Source organism: Nylanderia fulva, unplaced genomic scaffold (assembly GCF_048542155.1).
Source record: "Nylanderia fulva isolate GAGA-0341 unplaced genomic scaffold, ASM4854215v1 Scaffold16, whole genome shotgun sequence".
In the NCBI taxonomy this organism is placed as follows: domain Eukaryota; kingdom Metazoa; phylum Arthropoda; class Insecta; order Hymenoptera; family Formicidae; genus Nylanderia; species Nylanderia fulva.
This window is the reverse complement of record NW_028189835.1, coordinates 4,787,451-4,804,959: the sequence shown is the minus strand read 5'-3', so window position 1 is coordinate 4,804,959 and position 17,509 is coordinate 4,787,451. Positions and strand designations below refer to the sequence as shown.

The 17,509-nt window shown below is 32.5% G+C and overlaps 3 protein-coding genes across 7 annotated transcripts; 1 reads left to right on the top strand and 2 right to left on the bottom strand.

Moving 5' to 3' along the window:
- Window positions 1-103: 103 nt before the first annotated feature.
- Ubc2 (ubiquitin conjugating enzyme 2) lies at window positions 104-4,509 on the bottom strand. 3 transcript variants are annotated; one of them, XM_085480907.1, is made up of 6 exons: window positions 4,380-4,425; window positions 3,183-3,317; window positions 3,037-3,087; window positions 2,778-2,910; window positions 2,362-2,509; window positions 104-2,172 (listed from the first exon to the last, which is right to left on the bottom strand). In XM_085480907.1, exons 2-6 carry the CDS (start codon window positions 3,311-3,313, stop codon window positions 2,075-2,077), a joined length of 561 nt encoding a protein of 186 aa, XP_085337033.1. In that variant the 5' UTR covers window positions 3,314-3,317; window positions 4,380-4,425; the 3' UTR covers window positions 104-2,074. The 3 variants fall into 3 exon arrangements, with proteins under 3 accessions (XP_085337033.1, XP_029170965.1, XP_029170964.1); XM_029315132.2 differs by lacking the exon at window positions 4,380-4,425 and adding an exon at window positions 4,253-4,371; XM_029315131.2 differs by lacking the exon at window positions 4,380-4,425 and adding an exon at window positions 4,450-4,509 and having other exon boundaries at window positions 1,298-2,172.
- Window positions 4,445-12,852, top strand: LOC114940437 (cilia- and flagella-associated protein 36). Of its 2 annotated transcripts, XM_085480906.1 has the most exons (7): window positions 4,445-5,353; window positions 5,884-6,245; window positions 6,862-7,037; window positions 7,299-7,486; window positions 7,836-8,124; window positions 8,279-8,482; window positions 11,905-12,852. In XM_085480906.1, exons 2-7 carry the CDS (start codon window positions 6,137-6,139, stop codon window positions 11,986-11,988), a joined length of 1,050 nt encoding a protein of 349 aa, XP_085337032.1. In that variant the 5' UTR covers window positions 4,445-5,353; window positions 5,884-6,136; the 3' UTR covers window positions 11,989-12,852. The 2 variants fall into 2 exon arrangements, with proteins under 2 accessions (XP_085337032.1, XP_029170962.1); XM_029315129.2 differs by lacking the exon at window positions 11,905-12,852 and having other exon boundaries at window positions 4,449-5,353; window positions 8,279-8,873.
- Window positions 11,980-17,472, bottom strand: flfl (serine/threonine-protein phosphatase 4 regulatory subunit 3 flfl). Of its 2 annotated transcripts, XM_029314919.2 has the most exons (6): window positions 16,213-17,472; window positions 14,132-15,730; window positions 13,883-14,034; window positions 13,609-13,709; window positions 13,310-13,506; window positions 11,980-13,049 (listed from the first exon to the last, which is right to left on the bottom strand). In XM_029314919.2, exons 1-6 carry the CDS (start codon window positions 16,408-16,410, stop codon window positions 12,963-12,965), a joined length of 2,334 nt encoding a protein of 777 aa, XP_029170752.1. In that variant the 5' UTR covers window positions 16,411-17,472; the 3' UTR covers window positions 11,980-12,962. The 2 variants fall into 2 exon arrangements, with proteins under 2 accessions (XP_029170752.1, XP_029170751.1); XM_029314918.2 differs by having other exon boundaries at window positions 13,310-13,709.
- Window positions 17,473-17,509: the final 37 nt, after the last annotated feature.

Sequence of the window (17,509 nt, the reverse complement as noted above, 5' to 3'; positions counted from 1 at the left end):
ATATGTTAAACACAAACCTTGTAAAATTTATATAAAAATGAATTGGAGCTTTTATACTTTTAAGAAATAAAATAAGGGCAGGTGAGATAATAACTATACTCAGTCAGCGTATAATAAATTGTATTTCGTTCGTTATAGTTCATTATAGTTAAAAGATCATTATTTATCAATATATGTAAGACTGATTTTCTTACACTTGTTCTTTTTTTATACATGCGAATAAAGGCGTTTTTAGATAATTGAAATCTCGTAAATAAATGACGGTTTTTCCTTTCTATATTCACTTTTTTTTTACAAGAAAATTTAATATATTCTATAATTTTAAAATCAGATTCAGATATAGCGTGTTTTCGTTTTATGTGACTACGTTTAATGTATATATGACATTTAGATATAACGAGATCTATTATATGTTTTGTTAGTATTTCAGTAATTTTTCGCAAATGCACGTGTGGGCATGTATACATACATGTACTATTTTATATATAATGATCTATATTTACAAACCCGAAGGATTGACTTATCCCAGTTTAATTTATATAGTATTGAAACTGCACACACATATTCTAGCTTATAAAATATAAAGTTGCCGAGGATTTTAGATTAAATTAAAATCAAAGAATATTTAATTTTAATATAGGAACTTACGCGAAAATCGCATATTCCGCACACGTGATATTTACATTCCTCGAAAATTTCGTGACGAAAAGGATGCAAAGCGTGTTTACTTTATATAATTAACTGTACAATGTTAGTACTTGTCAAGTAAACTCTCTTCTCCCATCTCTTTGCTTCGTCATCATTATATAATTACACTCACTATCCAATATTTTTTTAGCAATTATTTATATTTTAGAGTAGATATGTACAAAGTGATTTTAATCACTTTGTGAAATTCTCATATAATATCAAAAATTATAAGAAATTATTTAAGACACACTCAGTTCATATATATATCTAACATTTTAGATAGAGGCAACGAAACTACTTAATATGCTCCGACTTCTAGATGTTCCGAATATGCAACAAAATTGATATGTAAGTATTCTTTAAAACACAATTAAACAATACGAAATGTCTAAAGAACACGCAAATTGCACCAACATCGGTTAGCGCCAGTCGCGCGTGTGTAAATTTTCTCTCTTTCTCTACCTACATAATTAAAAATAATTATGATTTTTAAAAGATGATAACAAATTGCTAATTAAAAAACGTTCAGAATTACTAAACGAGGGTGATTGGTGCAATCGCCAACAAAAATTTCAATCATATACATGTATAGAAAACAGAATATAAATTCAGGTCAGAATTACAAGCTTTTTTTTGAATATATCAGCATATAAGTATACAGTAAATTTATTTACAATTACATTATTACGGATGGGCCCATGTAATCGAATTATATCTAATAGCATAAGCATCATTTGCGTCTGCTTCATGCAGAACGTTGCACATTGCTGTAACATTATGAACACAAAATTGTATATGCCAGTAATAGTTTGTACGGCAAAATTATATACGCTACTAGTTTATAGTTTGAGTTAGGTAAAAGACATACGCATAAACGCAATAATTTAAATTGAATAGATCAATATAAAAATATGAATTCAATTATGGAAAAATGGCCCTTTAATTGATATCTTATATTATCTCTATATGCTTAATTACTTACACTTTAGATTATTAATATTGTTCATGTTATCTCCTAATCTAAAAACATTAGCAGCATTGTGGGTAGTATTGTTGATACACAATACAATCCATTTAAATACTATCTCATTGTAACTTTTAAGTGAAAAACTCCTGTCTCGTTATGCCCTAACACATCGTTTAAACACACTTGCATGCACATTCATTCATCTTAGGCACATTACATACTCAACATAAAAGCACATCACAATCATGTTTGAGCTGATCTCAAACGGCCTTTTGCTCACTGTGTTTTCTGACCAACATGATCATAGATAAGGATGTATATGGGCTACAAATGAGACAAGTTGTATGAGAGCAGTAGCGATCATAAATCATGATTGGCATGAGACTAATAGGAGTTTAATATGAATTAAGAACATGCTCATGTGGCATAGCGCTTAGTCCAAAGCCGTGCTATGCGATCATGTTCTTCTCTATTTTGTAGGTATTGTGTGGCTATACTACCCACCAATGGATCAGCTGTAAAATAAAATTAAACAAGACCTATATAATAATTATATATAAAGGAAAATATACGCGCGCAATATCTTTATATAAAATATAATCTTGAAAACAAACAAACTATAAATATATTCATTATTTGTAATGTATACATCGTACACTGAATTTGTGAATGAATTTTATTAGATAATTTATTACAATACTCACCTGGATTGCAGTCTGTTAAGAGGGAACATATCGACAGTAAGACCTTTGAAATTGTCAGCGCAGGAGACCAATTGTCCTTTAATATATCCAAACAGATAACTCCTTGACTATTGATATTGCAGTGGTAGATGCGTGTTCGGAATGTAACCTAAAGGAAAATACATTTTTATTCATAACAGTATGTATATAATCATGTACAGTGTTATATAGTGTACACTAGAATAAATAAAATAATTAAAAACCGTAAATTTTATTGTCATACGTAATATGTAAATATTTAAAAAGTTAAAAATCAGTATTTTACATGACATTTATAACTTTTATTAATTTTCTTTTCATTGCTCATTATGCAATTTTATATAAGTGACATATAACATTTGTGTCATATGTAATGCAGAATTAATAAAACAATTTACCTTGGGAGGTTTAAAGGGATATTCTGGTGAGAAATGTATATCAAGAAAGAAGACACCACCCTCATAAACGGAACCTGGAGGACCTAATATGGTAGAGACCCACTCATATAAATTATCTCCTTTTGGCCCTGCACTGTAAAATAAAATTTATTTTAATTATTTCACTATATATTATTCTTATAAAGTAGAAATATTTTAAGTGTAATTTTAAACTTTTATTTTGCTACGCATAATTAACAATAATAGCAGTTAATAATACCTGCAATTGGGAGGTGGATCTAACGTGATTTCTGCCAATTCTTTTTGTATCCTGACAAAAATATTAAATATGTTTAGAGTAGCTAACAATTACTATAATATTAACAATGTAACTACTACATTGTGCGAGACAAAAATATGTTGCACCTTTTAGCGGAAGTTCCTAAAGCTTTCGACATCTTTGGATTTGGCTTAGCTTCTTTACTTTCTGGTTTATTGTCTGCCAAGGAGGAACCACGTCCTCGTCCAGTTCCACTGGACCCTGCTCCTGACGACATGATTCTATAGCAAAAAAGAAAAATATATGTAAATTATCATGTATACATAAAACTCTGCTTAATTAATTTAATGATATGAAGTGAGAGGACAAACATACATCATAAATCCCAAAATAACTACCAAGCATAACAATAGAGATACATTAAATATGTATATAATTTCTCTTTTTAGTTGTACTTTATAAGATATTTTTATAAAAGAATTAATTATGCATTTTGACAATTAATGTCTCTATGATGCTTAAAACGAAAGAAAAAAAGCAGTAAATAAAATTATATTAATAAAATGCATGTAACATCTCATGTAAATCTGCATCACATGTACAAATAAATAAACAGAGTGGGCAGATGAATAATCTCATTGTTTTGCAGGTGAAATTGAAATCATGGTTAACAACTTTGAAAAATGCGGCATAAAACATTAATAAATGCACTATGTAATCAGATAAAGAGCCGAGGGAAAAACGATTATCTCGCGCTAATGTTTCGCTGATGTGTGCCTGACAAGGTAGTATCGTAAAACAAAGAATTTCAATCGACAAACACGATCTCGCCCCCTTTCACACTCTCTTTATCCAGCAAAAACATAAACATTCGCGTTTGATCGCAGATCAATATCTCTCTCGTTACACAAAGATTTATACGCGTTGTATATATTTTTAAACGGCGTCGTGGAACATAAAAAAACGCGAAGAGCCCGGTCGAAGGAGAGGCATCGCGTCGTCTTGGGAGTTCGCGAAAAGCTCCCCGTTCGGACGAGAGAAGTAGAGAGATCGGAAAAGAAAAATATTCCTCAGGATCATCCCGTTTGTTATCTCCTAGCGCGCTAGCCGGGGTTCAACGAGCCCAAAATTGATTTCTCTCCGATGCGGGCGAGCACGCGAATTTGTCCTCTCTCTCTCTCTCTCTCCCTCCCTCTCTCTCTTTCAGATCGAATACCGCGTTCGTTCTCTCTCTCTCCCTCTTCACGGGAAAGACGAGATTCCGGCTCGACACAAGCGTCGAGAAGAGCTCGGGGACGACGTACGTTCGACGTCTACGAGTCTCTCCCTCCCTTTCAGAACACCTTTATCTCTCCCTCTTTCTCTCTCTCTCTCTCTTCTAATTCGGCAGCGAGAGAGGAGGCTGCGATGTACCTCGTGCCCGATGTGTCCGCGCCGTGTTTGCTGTCGTCTCGCGCGACAAGCTCAGCTTCGCCGGGTCGTCGGTGGAGGGAGGCGGAGGAGAGTGGAGGAAGGCGGGGAAGGACCGGCCCGCTGTTTCGGATGAATCCCGAAGACTCCTTCCCTCGGCGCGACGTCAGCCAGGGGATCCCGCCGCGCCGGGCGGATCGTAGGCGGCTTCTTTTTATTATCCTCGTTTCCTCCGGAGTCGCCCTCGCGCGAAACTCGCCCTCCAACGGGACTAGCTGTGCAGCAGCGACTCTCTCCCTCGATGTCAACGACGGCGAGAGGCAGCAACACTCGCGAGGAACGCGCAGCGCTCGGCGCACCGGCGCGACCGTCCGGCTGATCGACGACAACACGACGACGATGATGATGATGATGATGATGATGACGGCCGGAAGGAAAGGGACGCGGGCAGGAGGATTTTTGAATCGCCCTCGCGGAGTGTTTTGTCCCGAACGCTCCTCGCAAGGCTCTCAGCTCCTCGTGTCACGAACATTCATCTCGCTCTCATGTTCCGAAATCACGATCGCGGCGTCCTTCTCCCGAGCGCCGAAACGTGCGCATCTCTGCGTCGCCGGATGTTGACTCTGCTGCCGCCGCCAAGGCGGACGCTGACAATCCGCGGTTTGCGCGCGCCGCGAGGGCGCTGCGCTCGCTCTGCCGGCGCGCCCGGTACCTCTCTCCCCCCCCTCCGCGCCGCGCCACGGCTGTCAGCTGTCAGACTGTCAGGACAGAAATTCCCTAGCGCTCCGGGACGGCGCGTCGCCGTCCTGAATTTTCCGGCAGAGAAATCGAATTTTTATGAAGCGAGGAAACGTTTTGTAGTATTTACGAGATTGTATGTGGCTTTTTAGAGCTCGATTCCTATCAGGTTAGATATTCCTTACGAGATTTCTACATTGTTATATTTCAAATTCTAAATTTGCTGAATAAATATGTCTATGGCCGCGAATTCGAATATACTTGTATTTTACATTATTGTAAATTTGCGAGAAAATTTTACTTTTTTTACAGTTTTTATATTTTACATTTATATCTCAAGCGGAAGAATATATTTATATCATATATATTTATTTTTGTATTGTAGAAACTGCGAGAGCGTATATATATAAGTTTTTTTATTATTTAATAAATTATAATATAATTTAAATAATTCTTTTCGATAAAATCTTTTATCACGATTTGATGAAATTAAATTACAAATATTTTATATGTATAGATCATTTTATCTTGAATTACACAATCGCGCTTCGATATAAATAAATCTTGCATATTGATATTGAATATATATACATAATATGAATGATAAAATGTTTACAATGTTTAATAGATAAGTTTGCTTATTTTCGAACGTTCTATATTTTATAATTGCCAATATATGACACTGTATGCATATTGCAGGTATCATCTATCGCTATATTCATATCGTAATCTAAACTGAAGACGCGAGTAAACGTACTGCATCGATCCGGAAGAATGATATCGGCGCAAGTCTATTCCGATGTGATTTAATGTCTCATGTTTTGTCCTTCGTAACTATGACTACTAAAAGGTAAAAGAAGTCATACTGTCGGACGAACACGACTTGAAAGGGACACAAGGTGTATCAATTCTCATCGTCGTCGTTCGAACGTCAAAGACAATTTAGGCAAAAATGAATGACAAAGATGACAGTGCTTGGGTGTTCGATTCCTTGATTGGATTTCTACAGGGCCCAATTTGGTCGTCGCCTTTACTGACTTTCATCGAGGAAAAATCCCTCGGTTTGTATATATATAAATATATATATTAATATGCGCAGTTGTTGAAAGCATCTTCGCTTTTTTCCAAATAAAACTTTGAATTTTTTCTGCTGAAAATTTTCGAAATTTAATTAATTAAAATATTAATGTCGCTTCCCAGATAGCACCATGTCCAAAATTGGTGGATAAGAGATCTTTAAGATGCTTTTATAAGATATCTTTTTGAAATATCATAAGATTTCTTACAGATGGTTAAAGATTTCGTAATGATATGTCTTATGCACCAATTTTGGACCTTTATTCGTTTTATTAATATATATATTAATTATTTCGCATTATGAGGCCCTTTTCGATGTGTAAAACAAGCAAACGCATATTCTGTTAAATACAATTTGTTTGCGCATTTAAAAGATACGCACATATATTTTAAATTATCTATAATATACTTTTCACATCTGAAATATATTATTATTATATAATTATCTCTGCAATACACGTATGTACATGTATATTAATACATATACGCATGCGCGCGGAAAAGTAATCTTTTGTAAAACTATATGAAACTTTTTCAGCTGAATATTTATAAAAAACACGATGTTATAATAATTATATCGCTATCTGATATGTGTTATAGTTTTCGAAGCGAACACCGAAGATTGCGAAGAGTATCGGAAAATATATCAAGAATATAAAAATTTAGTCGATTTGCTGCTGGGTTGTTTTATGGAAGATATGAGTATCTCACCGGAACAATTTGAATACGCGTGCACTGTTAATAGAGACACAAAGATTCCAATACAATTTCAACAAGTACGATTATTATATATTCTTATTTATATAATAATGTGTTTTATTTTTGCGTATTTATTTCACAAAATTTTAAAAAGTTTTGTGCATTTTTGATAAAAAAAATTACAAAAATAGATAAAGATCTTAAGTGTAAATAATAGTATATAATATACATAAGTAATACATTACACACAACTGTGCTTTATATTAAAAAAATCTCTTGTTTTATTTCTCTTCTTTAAATTTATAATATATATGGTTTCATCATAGCATGTTTTATAGAACTTGTTTGAACAAATATGGGCGGCGAATGAATACGAGATATTCAAAAGAATGATGATACAGAAAAACTTGGAACTTCAACTGCAAGCGTTAAATATGATCGAGCAAAGATATGGTCTCACACCTGCCTCTCTTATGTACGAAGATGGTTTCATCGACGACGAATTGGTCATGGAGGACTTGATAACGTATGCCGTATTTTATATATATTAATAATATACACACACACAAGCCAATAGATTATATTATTTTTAATTAAACTGTTTAATCAAACTCCCAGATAGCACCAAGCCCAAAATTGGCGCATAAGATATCATTAAGAAATCGTTAAGACAGCTTTAAGAAATCTTATGATATGATATCCGAAAGACATCTTAAACATATTTTAAAGATATCTTATGCGCCGATTTTGGATTTGGTGCTGTCTAGGCTGTTTAATTCAAACTGTTTAAAAATAAAAATTTAACAAACGATCTTGCATGCATATTTTCATGTCGAAGACATTTAAATCATTATATCTTATGCATCTGTGCACAGTAAACATGTTTTGGAGCATCAGAATGAAGAAGAAGCAAGTATATCGCCCGAAAAAACATTGATTGCCGAACACGAACGTTTGGCGGCTGAATATCACAATGAAAGGGCGTTATTGGAAGAAGCATTAAGAAAGTCATCCAAGAATACTTCGGATGACGAATCTATGGAAGAGACTGAACGTGCCACAGCGTCCACTGAGAAAGAACCGTCAGAGAAATTTCATCAACTTGGGAAGAACGAGCCCTTAAAACCAATACCGATTTCAAAAAAGAAATCCGACGAAGATGAGGCAATTATTTTTTATTTATTTTAATTTATAACTATATTAATACACACATAGTACTTAATTTTTGATAAAACATAATATGCAAGTTCCTATAACAAATAAGTAGAGATCTAAAACACTAATGTATGCAATAATAAACATATATGTTATTATGCAGATAAATGCGGAAGATATTAAAAAGAGGCAAGACTATTTGAAAGCTAGACGAGATAAACTTGTAGCTTTAAAAAAGGAAGCCAGAAGTCAGCAATTAGAAATGAATAAAACTCGGCCGAGCTCGGCTAGAGTAGTTGCCGAAGCGACTTTGAAAGGACAGCAGGAACTAGAAGCAGCACAAGCTTTAGATCCCTCAATACTTCAAGTACGAAAGGCTCTCGCAGAACGACTAAAAGCTGAAGTTGTGCATAAGTAAAGAAAAAGTTACTTTTTTCTGCGTGATATTGCTTATTTACGATAATTTTATAGACATACATATATATACATCTTAAACTCTCAATTCCAGTAAAGTGCTTCACATAAAAAGAGTAAAATTAATTATATTTTGCGGCAAAGTAGTTTACGCAATTGAAAAATATGTTATCGAATATGATATGTGATTTAGAATTTTTTTGGAAACGCATATATAATGTACGCAAAATTGTAAGATATTATTATTATTTATTATGTATCTATTATTATTGTTTTAAGAAAATATCTTTCTTTATATTAATATTTCTCATAAAAGAAAACAAAAGGTGAATGCGAATATACATCCGCCTTTATATATTGTATTTTATATCTAATTAAAGATAATTAACAAAATTATAATAAAAAAGAAATATATTACAATTTAAAAAAAAAATTGCTTAATGTGACATTCTTATATAATAAAAGAATATACATGTTTGTATAAGAATATAAGTTTGTTTAAATATTGCAAAATGTTCAATATGAGAGTTTAAATTGTACGTTCATAAAAATTCGTATAAAAAAGAATAAATTGATATAAAAGATATAAAATGATATTTAGAAATATTTACAATTATTTTACATATTAATTAGATTAAATCACATTAATTAATGAATATATATTTACATTCATATTCAACAAAAATTCAAAGTAAATATTAAGATAGGTTAAAACTTCGATCATTGACAAGTATATATTCATCTAATTTTAGATTTTATTTAATTAAATACTCTTCGCACCTCTACAACACACTGTATTTGTATAACATACATTTATCATTCTCACTTCTCTTTGCAGTCTACTTTCTAATAAATGAGATGGATTCATAGCATAATACCAGCATTATAAGTACGCTATGTTAAATATCTAATTTTTTTCATAAGTATTTTATCAGTATCATATTTAATTAATTACTAATGTATATTTTTATACAGAATATAATGGAAAGAAGAGAAAATAAATTCTTCTATCATATAAAATTTCTACTCATATAATATATGTATCTGTCGAAATGTCATGGATGTTTAATATGAGACTTTAATATAAATATGTAATTAAATATAATTTAATATAAATTTAAATTAAAATGTAATTCTTTTTTTTTTACATCACACTTTAGACACCGATCTTAATTCTTTAACAGTTCAATACAAAACTTAGAAATAAATTATTTATTAATTAATAATGGGCAAAGAACTCATATATAATATATATATATATATATATATATATATATATATATATAATATATATATATATATATATATATATAATATATATATATATATATATATATATATATAAGAATTAAGCAATTTTTTCGATAATAGTTGCTTGCTTTGTGCTATGAATCCTGCATTTAAATATTATTTCTTTGTTAGTCTGATTAATCTTTCATTCTTCAGCAGAATAAAATGCAAAATATCATTTTTCAATTACAATTCATTCACTTATTATTATAATACACACAGGATTGTATATCTTTTATGCTTGCTCTTAATTCACAAAAATTCACGAATAGCTTTTCATATAAAAAAGTCTCTTTTTCTGTGCATAATAAATATATATATATATATATATATATATATATATATATATATATATATATATATGCCTGTGTCTTGTGTACATGTAATGTTTGTATACATATATATATATATATATATTCTCAAAGAAAAAGCTTTTTAATCGATCATTACATAATTAAAACGCATATTATTATTAGCACGTGATATTGTACAATGTGTGCTTGTTTGTCTTCTTCTTTTAATATTACATTGATGTGACGGTTGAAAAAATGTATGCTTACGATCTCGGCAAATGATTTTGAAGCAGAATGTTTTAGACTATATATTCTATTTGCAGATTTAAAGTTACGTAGATATAATCAAACATTATATTTAATACAAGACACAAAATTTCCATAATGAATAAACATGAGAGTAAAACGATTCTCTCTAATCTCTTTGTAAATTTAATGGTTAAAATTTATAATAGTAGCTAAATATATTTAATAGATAAATGTATTTAGCTTATATTTCTTTTCAAAATTTAAAATATAATTTATGTCAAAATTAATATAAAAATTGAAAATGAAAAAAATGCCAGTTTGTGGACAAACAAAATATATAATAATGATGATAAAATAGATGAATATAGCCCAAAACACTCCGTAAATGTATGTATCAAATTTATCGATTGAAATAGCACGAGATCGTATTTTTATTCTCTAGTATCACTTAGATATTAATTTACTTTTATTTTTTTTTTTTACTTACATTCTTTGCACCCAAAATGTCACACATTCTAGGCATAATATATTTTTATAATTTTATCGAATAATAAATTGTGGATATATGTAAAACACACATAAAGAACAACATTACTCAGCGCGCATCATCTTACTTAACTAATTAATATTAGCCTTTGTTACATTTCAGTTTTTGTCAGTCCATGTTGCACAACAGTTTATGTACATATATCACTCAGCTCCAGCGAATTTGCCTATTCAGATATTCACAATTTGTTCATTTCGTGATGTGAATTAACTTTCCTAAATATCTTTCACAGTATCATAAGTCAATATATATGTATATGTGTACATGTATGTATCCTTTCATTGCGATATTTCAAGCATATGTACTTATAGTTCTAAAGCAGTCTTAGAAATTTTTCTGGATATTAGGCATATTGTTGAAAAATTTGTACATTAGCTTTTAACACTCTGTATAAAATTAACTAAATAAAAAACAATGAAAAAATGTTTTTAACGCATGCTACAGGAATTATATAATGGTAAATGCTAAAAACTTTATTTTCATTGTCAGCTTTATCGGTTGTAACAGTTAAAGACATTTTTTTCTGGAGCTGATTCATATATACATATATATACACATTATATATAATATATATTATATATAATACATTATTATTTAATTTTATATTATAATAATTATATATATTATTACATAATTATATATAATGTATATAATTATATGTATAAATATTATATATAATATTTATATTCAAAGCAATTATATATATTTAGTTTAAAAATATTATATTTCTATAAAATAAATCTTTTACGTCAAATCTTCAATAGCAAGCACAAATTAGAATTTTATATTGCATTTTCTGGCGTTTTCTTTTTATTCAATGTATAAAGTATTGCATTATAAACATGTTTATAATTTAACAAAACTAAATTATGCGTAAATTTATATAACAAATAGTGGTTTTATATAAAGAGCTTTTCTGCGTAATTTTTTGGCTTCATTTTGCCCATGTAGATAAAATAATTTATACGAATATGCTTGAGAAACCTAATGTTCAAGAATTACATGATACACATTTCGATTATTCTTTATACATCAAGGATTAACATTGGGCATGAAGTGCAGACTGGTAAATATACATAAATCAAATATTTATTATACAGTTACTACTACTTACATTGACAACCGAAAAGCTTATTGAAAGTATTTTAAAGGGAACTGATTTCTTAAAGAAATTATGTGTGTTTCTGTTTAATCCAAGTGTGATTGTGTTTTACAATCATTACAAATATACATATATATACAAACTAAATACTATTTCTGTCGAACTGGATAAAGTTTCATAGTGCCTGATCCCCTCAAAGCATAGGTCTCTCTATCGCACAATAGGCGATAAGAAACGTACAAATGGCAAAACAAAGCGCTCGGTTGTTCTTGTGCGGTACATTATGTACTCTTTGTCTCCTTCGAATCTGATCTTACAATACACATTGTAAGTTCCTTTTTAACAGACTTACCAGATAATTGTAATTACTGTAATCATAGTTTAACTATGACATTGCAGTATTACTGAGAATCTAAGCATATGCTTAGAACTCCTATATCTATAAGTCAGTTAAATTTGACTATTTGTAGCCAAATTTTCTTACTTTATTCATAATTATCCATGAGATTATTTTCCCTAGTGCACACAAGGTGTTTCCAAACAAATGGAATGGACTATGATTCGTTTAATATCTGTAACTTTTCTTTACGCATTATATAGTACATCGTGCTACATCATATTATGCCACAATACTAACCACTGCTCGTTCCATTAAAGAAAGTTCATTCTTTCTTTGTTTTACTGACATTTGACCGATATAATTTACTCACTTTTCATTCAGACCCTATTTATGTTTTGCATACTATACACAAGTCAACACAGACAGAGTTATGAATGAGTGCCCACCACACATCTCTTTTAAAAGCACTTATTGTTGTGTCCATTCCTTACCAAGAGCTCAATCTGTGTTTTCAAAAATGAGGGGATAGATTTGTTTTTACATGTAGGAGGGTCGTGAAATGATAATAGCAATTAAAAATCACAAATGTCTTGTTCTTTTCAAGTTTGCCTACTATGACAATCGTTGTCGTTTTGGGGAGGGACTTGACTCCGAATCGTCCTCGTCCTCATCTGAATCTCCTTCATAATCAACCAATCCCTGAAAATTAAATTGCTGAACCTTAATTTCATATCTATAGATTTAAAATGTATAGATTACTTGTAGAGATTTGTCTGTATATAAATTACCATTTATAAAATAATTTAATTATTTATGTCAATATGTAGATTTGAGTATCAATTATCTTATGTGTATTAAAAAGTATATTTACCACTACTTTTGTGTATTTTACTACTATATTTTATATATATATATATATATATATATATATATATATCAATCTTTTCTAAAAGATTTACCTTTTTAAATAATGCAGTTCCTGTTTTTTCCACAGTCCCGATAGCCGGAGTAGGATTTATGTCCGAAGCAATTGGCGATTCATTCGTTGTTGACGAACTATTATTGATTTGCGGTTGTTGCGAGGTAATGTTATTATTAGAAGTATTGTTGTTTAATACAGACTGCTGTTGCTGTTGCTGCTGATGACTCTTTGAATCTGCAAGAGCGGAATTAAGTGCAAAATTTGAAGATGACGATTGTTTCTTAGCAGAAACCGCAGGTACAACATCTTCTGCTATCGCGGGTACCACCGCCTCACCCTCATCATACTCCTCTTCTTCGTTAAACCATAGTTCTTCCTCCTCATCTAGCTGCCTCTGATCTCTTCGATAGCGACTATTCCGCAAAATTGATGGAACACTATGCACATAACAACAATTATTATAATACATTCGTTGATATTTAGAAATAATTATTGTGGGACAATTTCTATATTTTGATAAGCTTACTCTGTCTTTCACATGTAACATATTCTATATAATTATTTTCCATCCTATTTTTGTTACAATAAAAATATAAAAAAATGTATATACCTGTCAATTGTGGCTCTATCACGATCTTTCAATTTGTCTTGATGTTGTTCGTACCTTAACTTCAATGCCTTAAATGTTTGTACATAATCAATTGCTTCCAGTTCCTTTGAGAAGTTTTCAACGACATGTGAACATAGTGACTTGATATCCTCCTAAAACATTACAAATAAAAAAACGCATAAATAAAAATAATGGAAATTTTATTTCAATTCTGTATTCTTTATCAATTATAAACACTATCACACTTACCAATTTGATAAACTCAAACATTTCCAATATAGCAGAGTCCAGAAGATTATATCTACCATTGTTTCTTACAAATGCATCGAATACAGGGGCAAATAAATTACCCTTAATTATATATCTATTATAAAACTCGTCCTTTAGAGCTATAATCTTCCTCATAAACCTTAATGCACATAGTACTAAAAATGTGTGTGTTGACTTCATTAAAACCAATATTCTTCTAAGTAAATCTTTGTTCAATATGCAGTTCTTAATATGGTATGTGTGATGTTCCACACAGAATGATAACAGTTCTAAGATCAATCCCAAAAGTTGTACTGTTCTATAATCCTCTCTCGCAGGTCGTTCTCCGATTGTGTTTGCTAGGAGAGGCGCTATTAGAGTACCAATACTATTCTTGTAAAAGTAATTTAAGAAATCAGTCTTTTCTGATTTGTTAACAGAAGCCAACATGTTCTCCGGATCCAGAAGTAAACGTAGCACACCAGCCAACTGGACTGCACCGCCCAACTCAGGATCGCTATCTCCGACAAGTTGAGCAACTATTACGTTCACTAACATTTGGTCCTGTTCTATGTTACTTATCTGTTGTAATGTATAATCTCGTACAACACTTGGAGAATATTCCACGATATAAGTCAATATATCTATACTGGCCGTTTTTGTCTGCGCATCATTCATCGCCAAAGTGATTTCTAAAGCGGGAAGTATACCAAGTGCTGTTAATGTTTTATAAAACGTTTCTTTTCCTTGTGGCTGAAGATTTTGCGAAAAATTGCAAAATTCTTTTAAAAAAAGAACCAAATCGCGTCTCTTGCTATCTAAAGTCGCTTCGTCCGTTAACTGACGAAAAAGTTCAGTAAGAAATTTCTCATCATCCTGTATCAAAGTCACTATTTCAACTTTATTGAAGAATATAAAACTACTCAACGTACTCAACATGTTATCTTCGAATACACTCGGGGTTGGCAGCACTACATCTTGAATGTATTGAACTCTGTACGTTTGATGGATCTTAGCTAACAGTTCGGTATTTGTAATAGGAATTGCTTGTTTAAATCTGGCTAACTGTCGCAGGTATTCTCTATGCCTCTTTGGCTGAGATAACGTTGGCTCGTATTCCAAACATCCAACAACATCAAAAATCGTATCATCGCTGAACATAACTTCAAACAATGCATTCTTATTGAGTAGGAAAATATTTTTGAATATATCATAAAGATGATGCAATCCCTCAATGTTCTCCAAATCTTCGCAAGTACGAAAAAGATTTAGCAATTTCTTAATATAACCTTCAGATTCTAATGCCACTGCTAATTTTTCTTTTCTCATCGGAGATGTTAAACAATTTTCTATGAGCTCATTAATATCTTCCAATCGACTAAGTTCACACGGAGGTAATTCGATGGGTGGTGCTGCATCTGACATATCATCAAACCGTTCATCTTCGGATTCTTCTACAATGTCTTGTGTAATTTCTACAGATGGATCCTTGCCCTGAACTTGACATATCTTTTCCCATATTTCGTCACAGCCAGCCTTTTCTTGAAAACTTAGGGCTAAGTCGAAATTATCTCCTTCAGACCATACTATTAACGTGTCCTAAAATCATACAACAATTTACTTGTAGATATTTATATGCATACTAATCCTCCTTTCATCACTCTTCTAATATGTTACATAAATTATGTATTTAATACATTAATATTTATAATAAAAATTGTTTACAACATAAAAATACTAAATATTTTATTACAAGTAAACAATGCTAAAAATCGATTTTTTAAATTATTTTATTATATTAAAATATTAAAGAAATATGTTATTTTTTTAAAGAAATACATCACTGTTATTTTTCTGACATTGTTTTGTGTATTTCATTATTCATGTTCATATTTTTATATTATTAACTAAATCATAGAACTTTGCTACATGGCATAGAATTAGCTACATACGATAATAATGTAGCACGTATAATCATCGAATGTGACAAAGGTAAAAATATGTAGAGAATTGTAAAGATCTTTCTAACAAAAATAGTGGTAACAAAAATAAATCAATAATATTCTCCAACTGGTTATTACCTGTTGTTTCTGATATGCTGTATCAGGTTGTATTCTACTCTCCAGCAAGACAGAGCCATCGCTTTCCGCTCTAACCAAAAGAGAAATCCCCTTTAATCTATCTACATAGGAGGAGGAAACATGACCTGTACCGCGATCATCCCACTGTCTATCTGCGTTAAGAGCATACAATTTCACTCTCCTACGTGTATCCGTCATATTGTAAAACTAATTAGTGCACTCTCTCCCTTAATATCACCAACTATTCCGCATGCCTTTCCAAATAATTAGCTCAATGTTTGGCTATCGCAGACAATTATCGCTCTATGGAAAAAATCTTCAGATATTATAAGGTATCAATGAACTGACAAAAACCGAGATATGTCAAATTTCCACATGCCCTTGTACATCCCATCAAGGTTTCTTGTTATTGCATCATATTGTATAGTACGGTATAAACAAAATGTACTTGGTAGCAGTATATGAATGCCTTTGTCGAAAGACACGCGTACGCTATGCGAGACTAGGAAGTTCCAGTCCAGGAATCTGGCGTGACGGATAAGGAGAACCGGCAAGATTTCATACACCAGTCCGGGGCTCCGATCGGTCGAGGAAATGCGTTAATTAGTTTTTTTTTCAGACTTGGAGTATAGGACGATGAGCAATGGTCGTTCCGCACTTCCCCAGCCTTTCCAGCTCGTCGAATGGATCTACCGCGACGTGGAGGAGCGTGCACGAGAGACGTACAATTCTCCGGACGCAACCTGGCCCGCTCCCCGATGCTCCTGGTGCGCCCGCTAAGAGAAAATTCCCCGAGAGGGACGAGTGCGCGCGGGAAACGTCCGCGCGACGACGTATACTCGCTCGCACTCTCACGTGTCGCGATCGCGACGTACTCGAGGACGCACCGGCGTACGATACGAGACGCTTCTCGAACGGCTCCTCGTGGACTTACTCGCGACTCTATCCGAAAGGACGGTGCTCCGATGATAGTCGACGTGCACGATTCTGGTTGCTGTGTACGATTCTTCCCGCGGCGGCGGCGACGACGAACGTAGAGAGTCCGAGAAATGGAGGCTACTTCCGCGATGCGGCTGCTCATAGGAACACGATTTATCTCGCGCGAATACCCGTGACGTAGTCGTCGTCGGCTCGCATCCCGCCGTTCCTACCCCGTTTCCCCCTGAGCTTGTATCACTTCAAAATTGACATAGGCAACCACAAGCAGCCACAACACTACATTCCGCCATGATAGATCATAACAACGCGCCACGGGGTCTCCCGCATACGACGCAAGGATGCTGCCGCGAAATTCAAA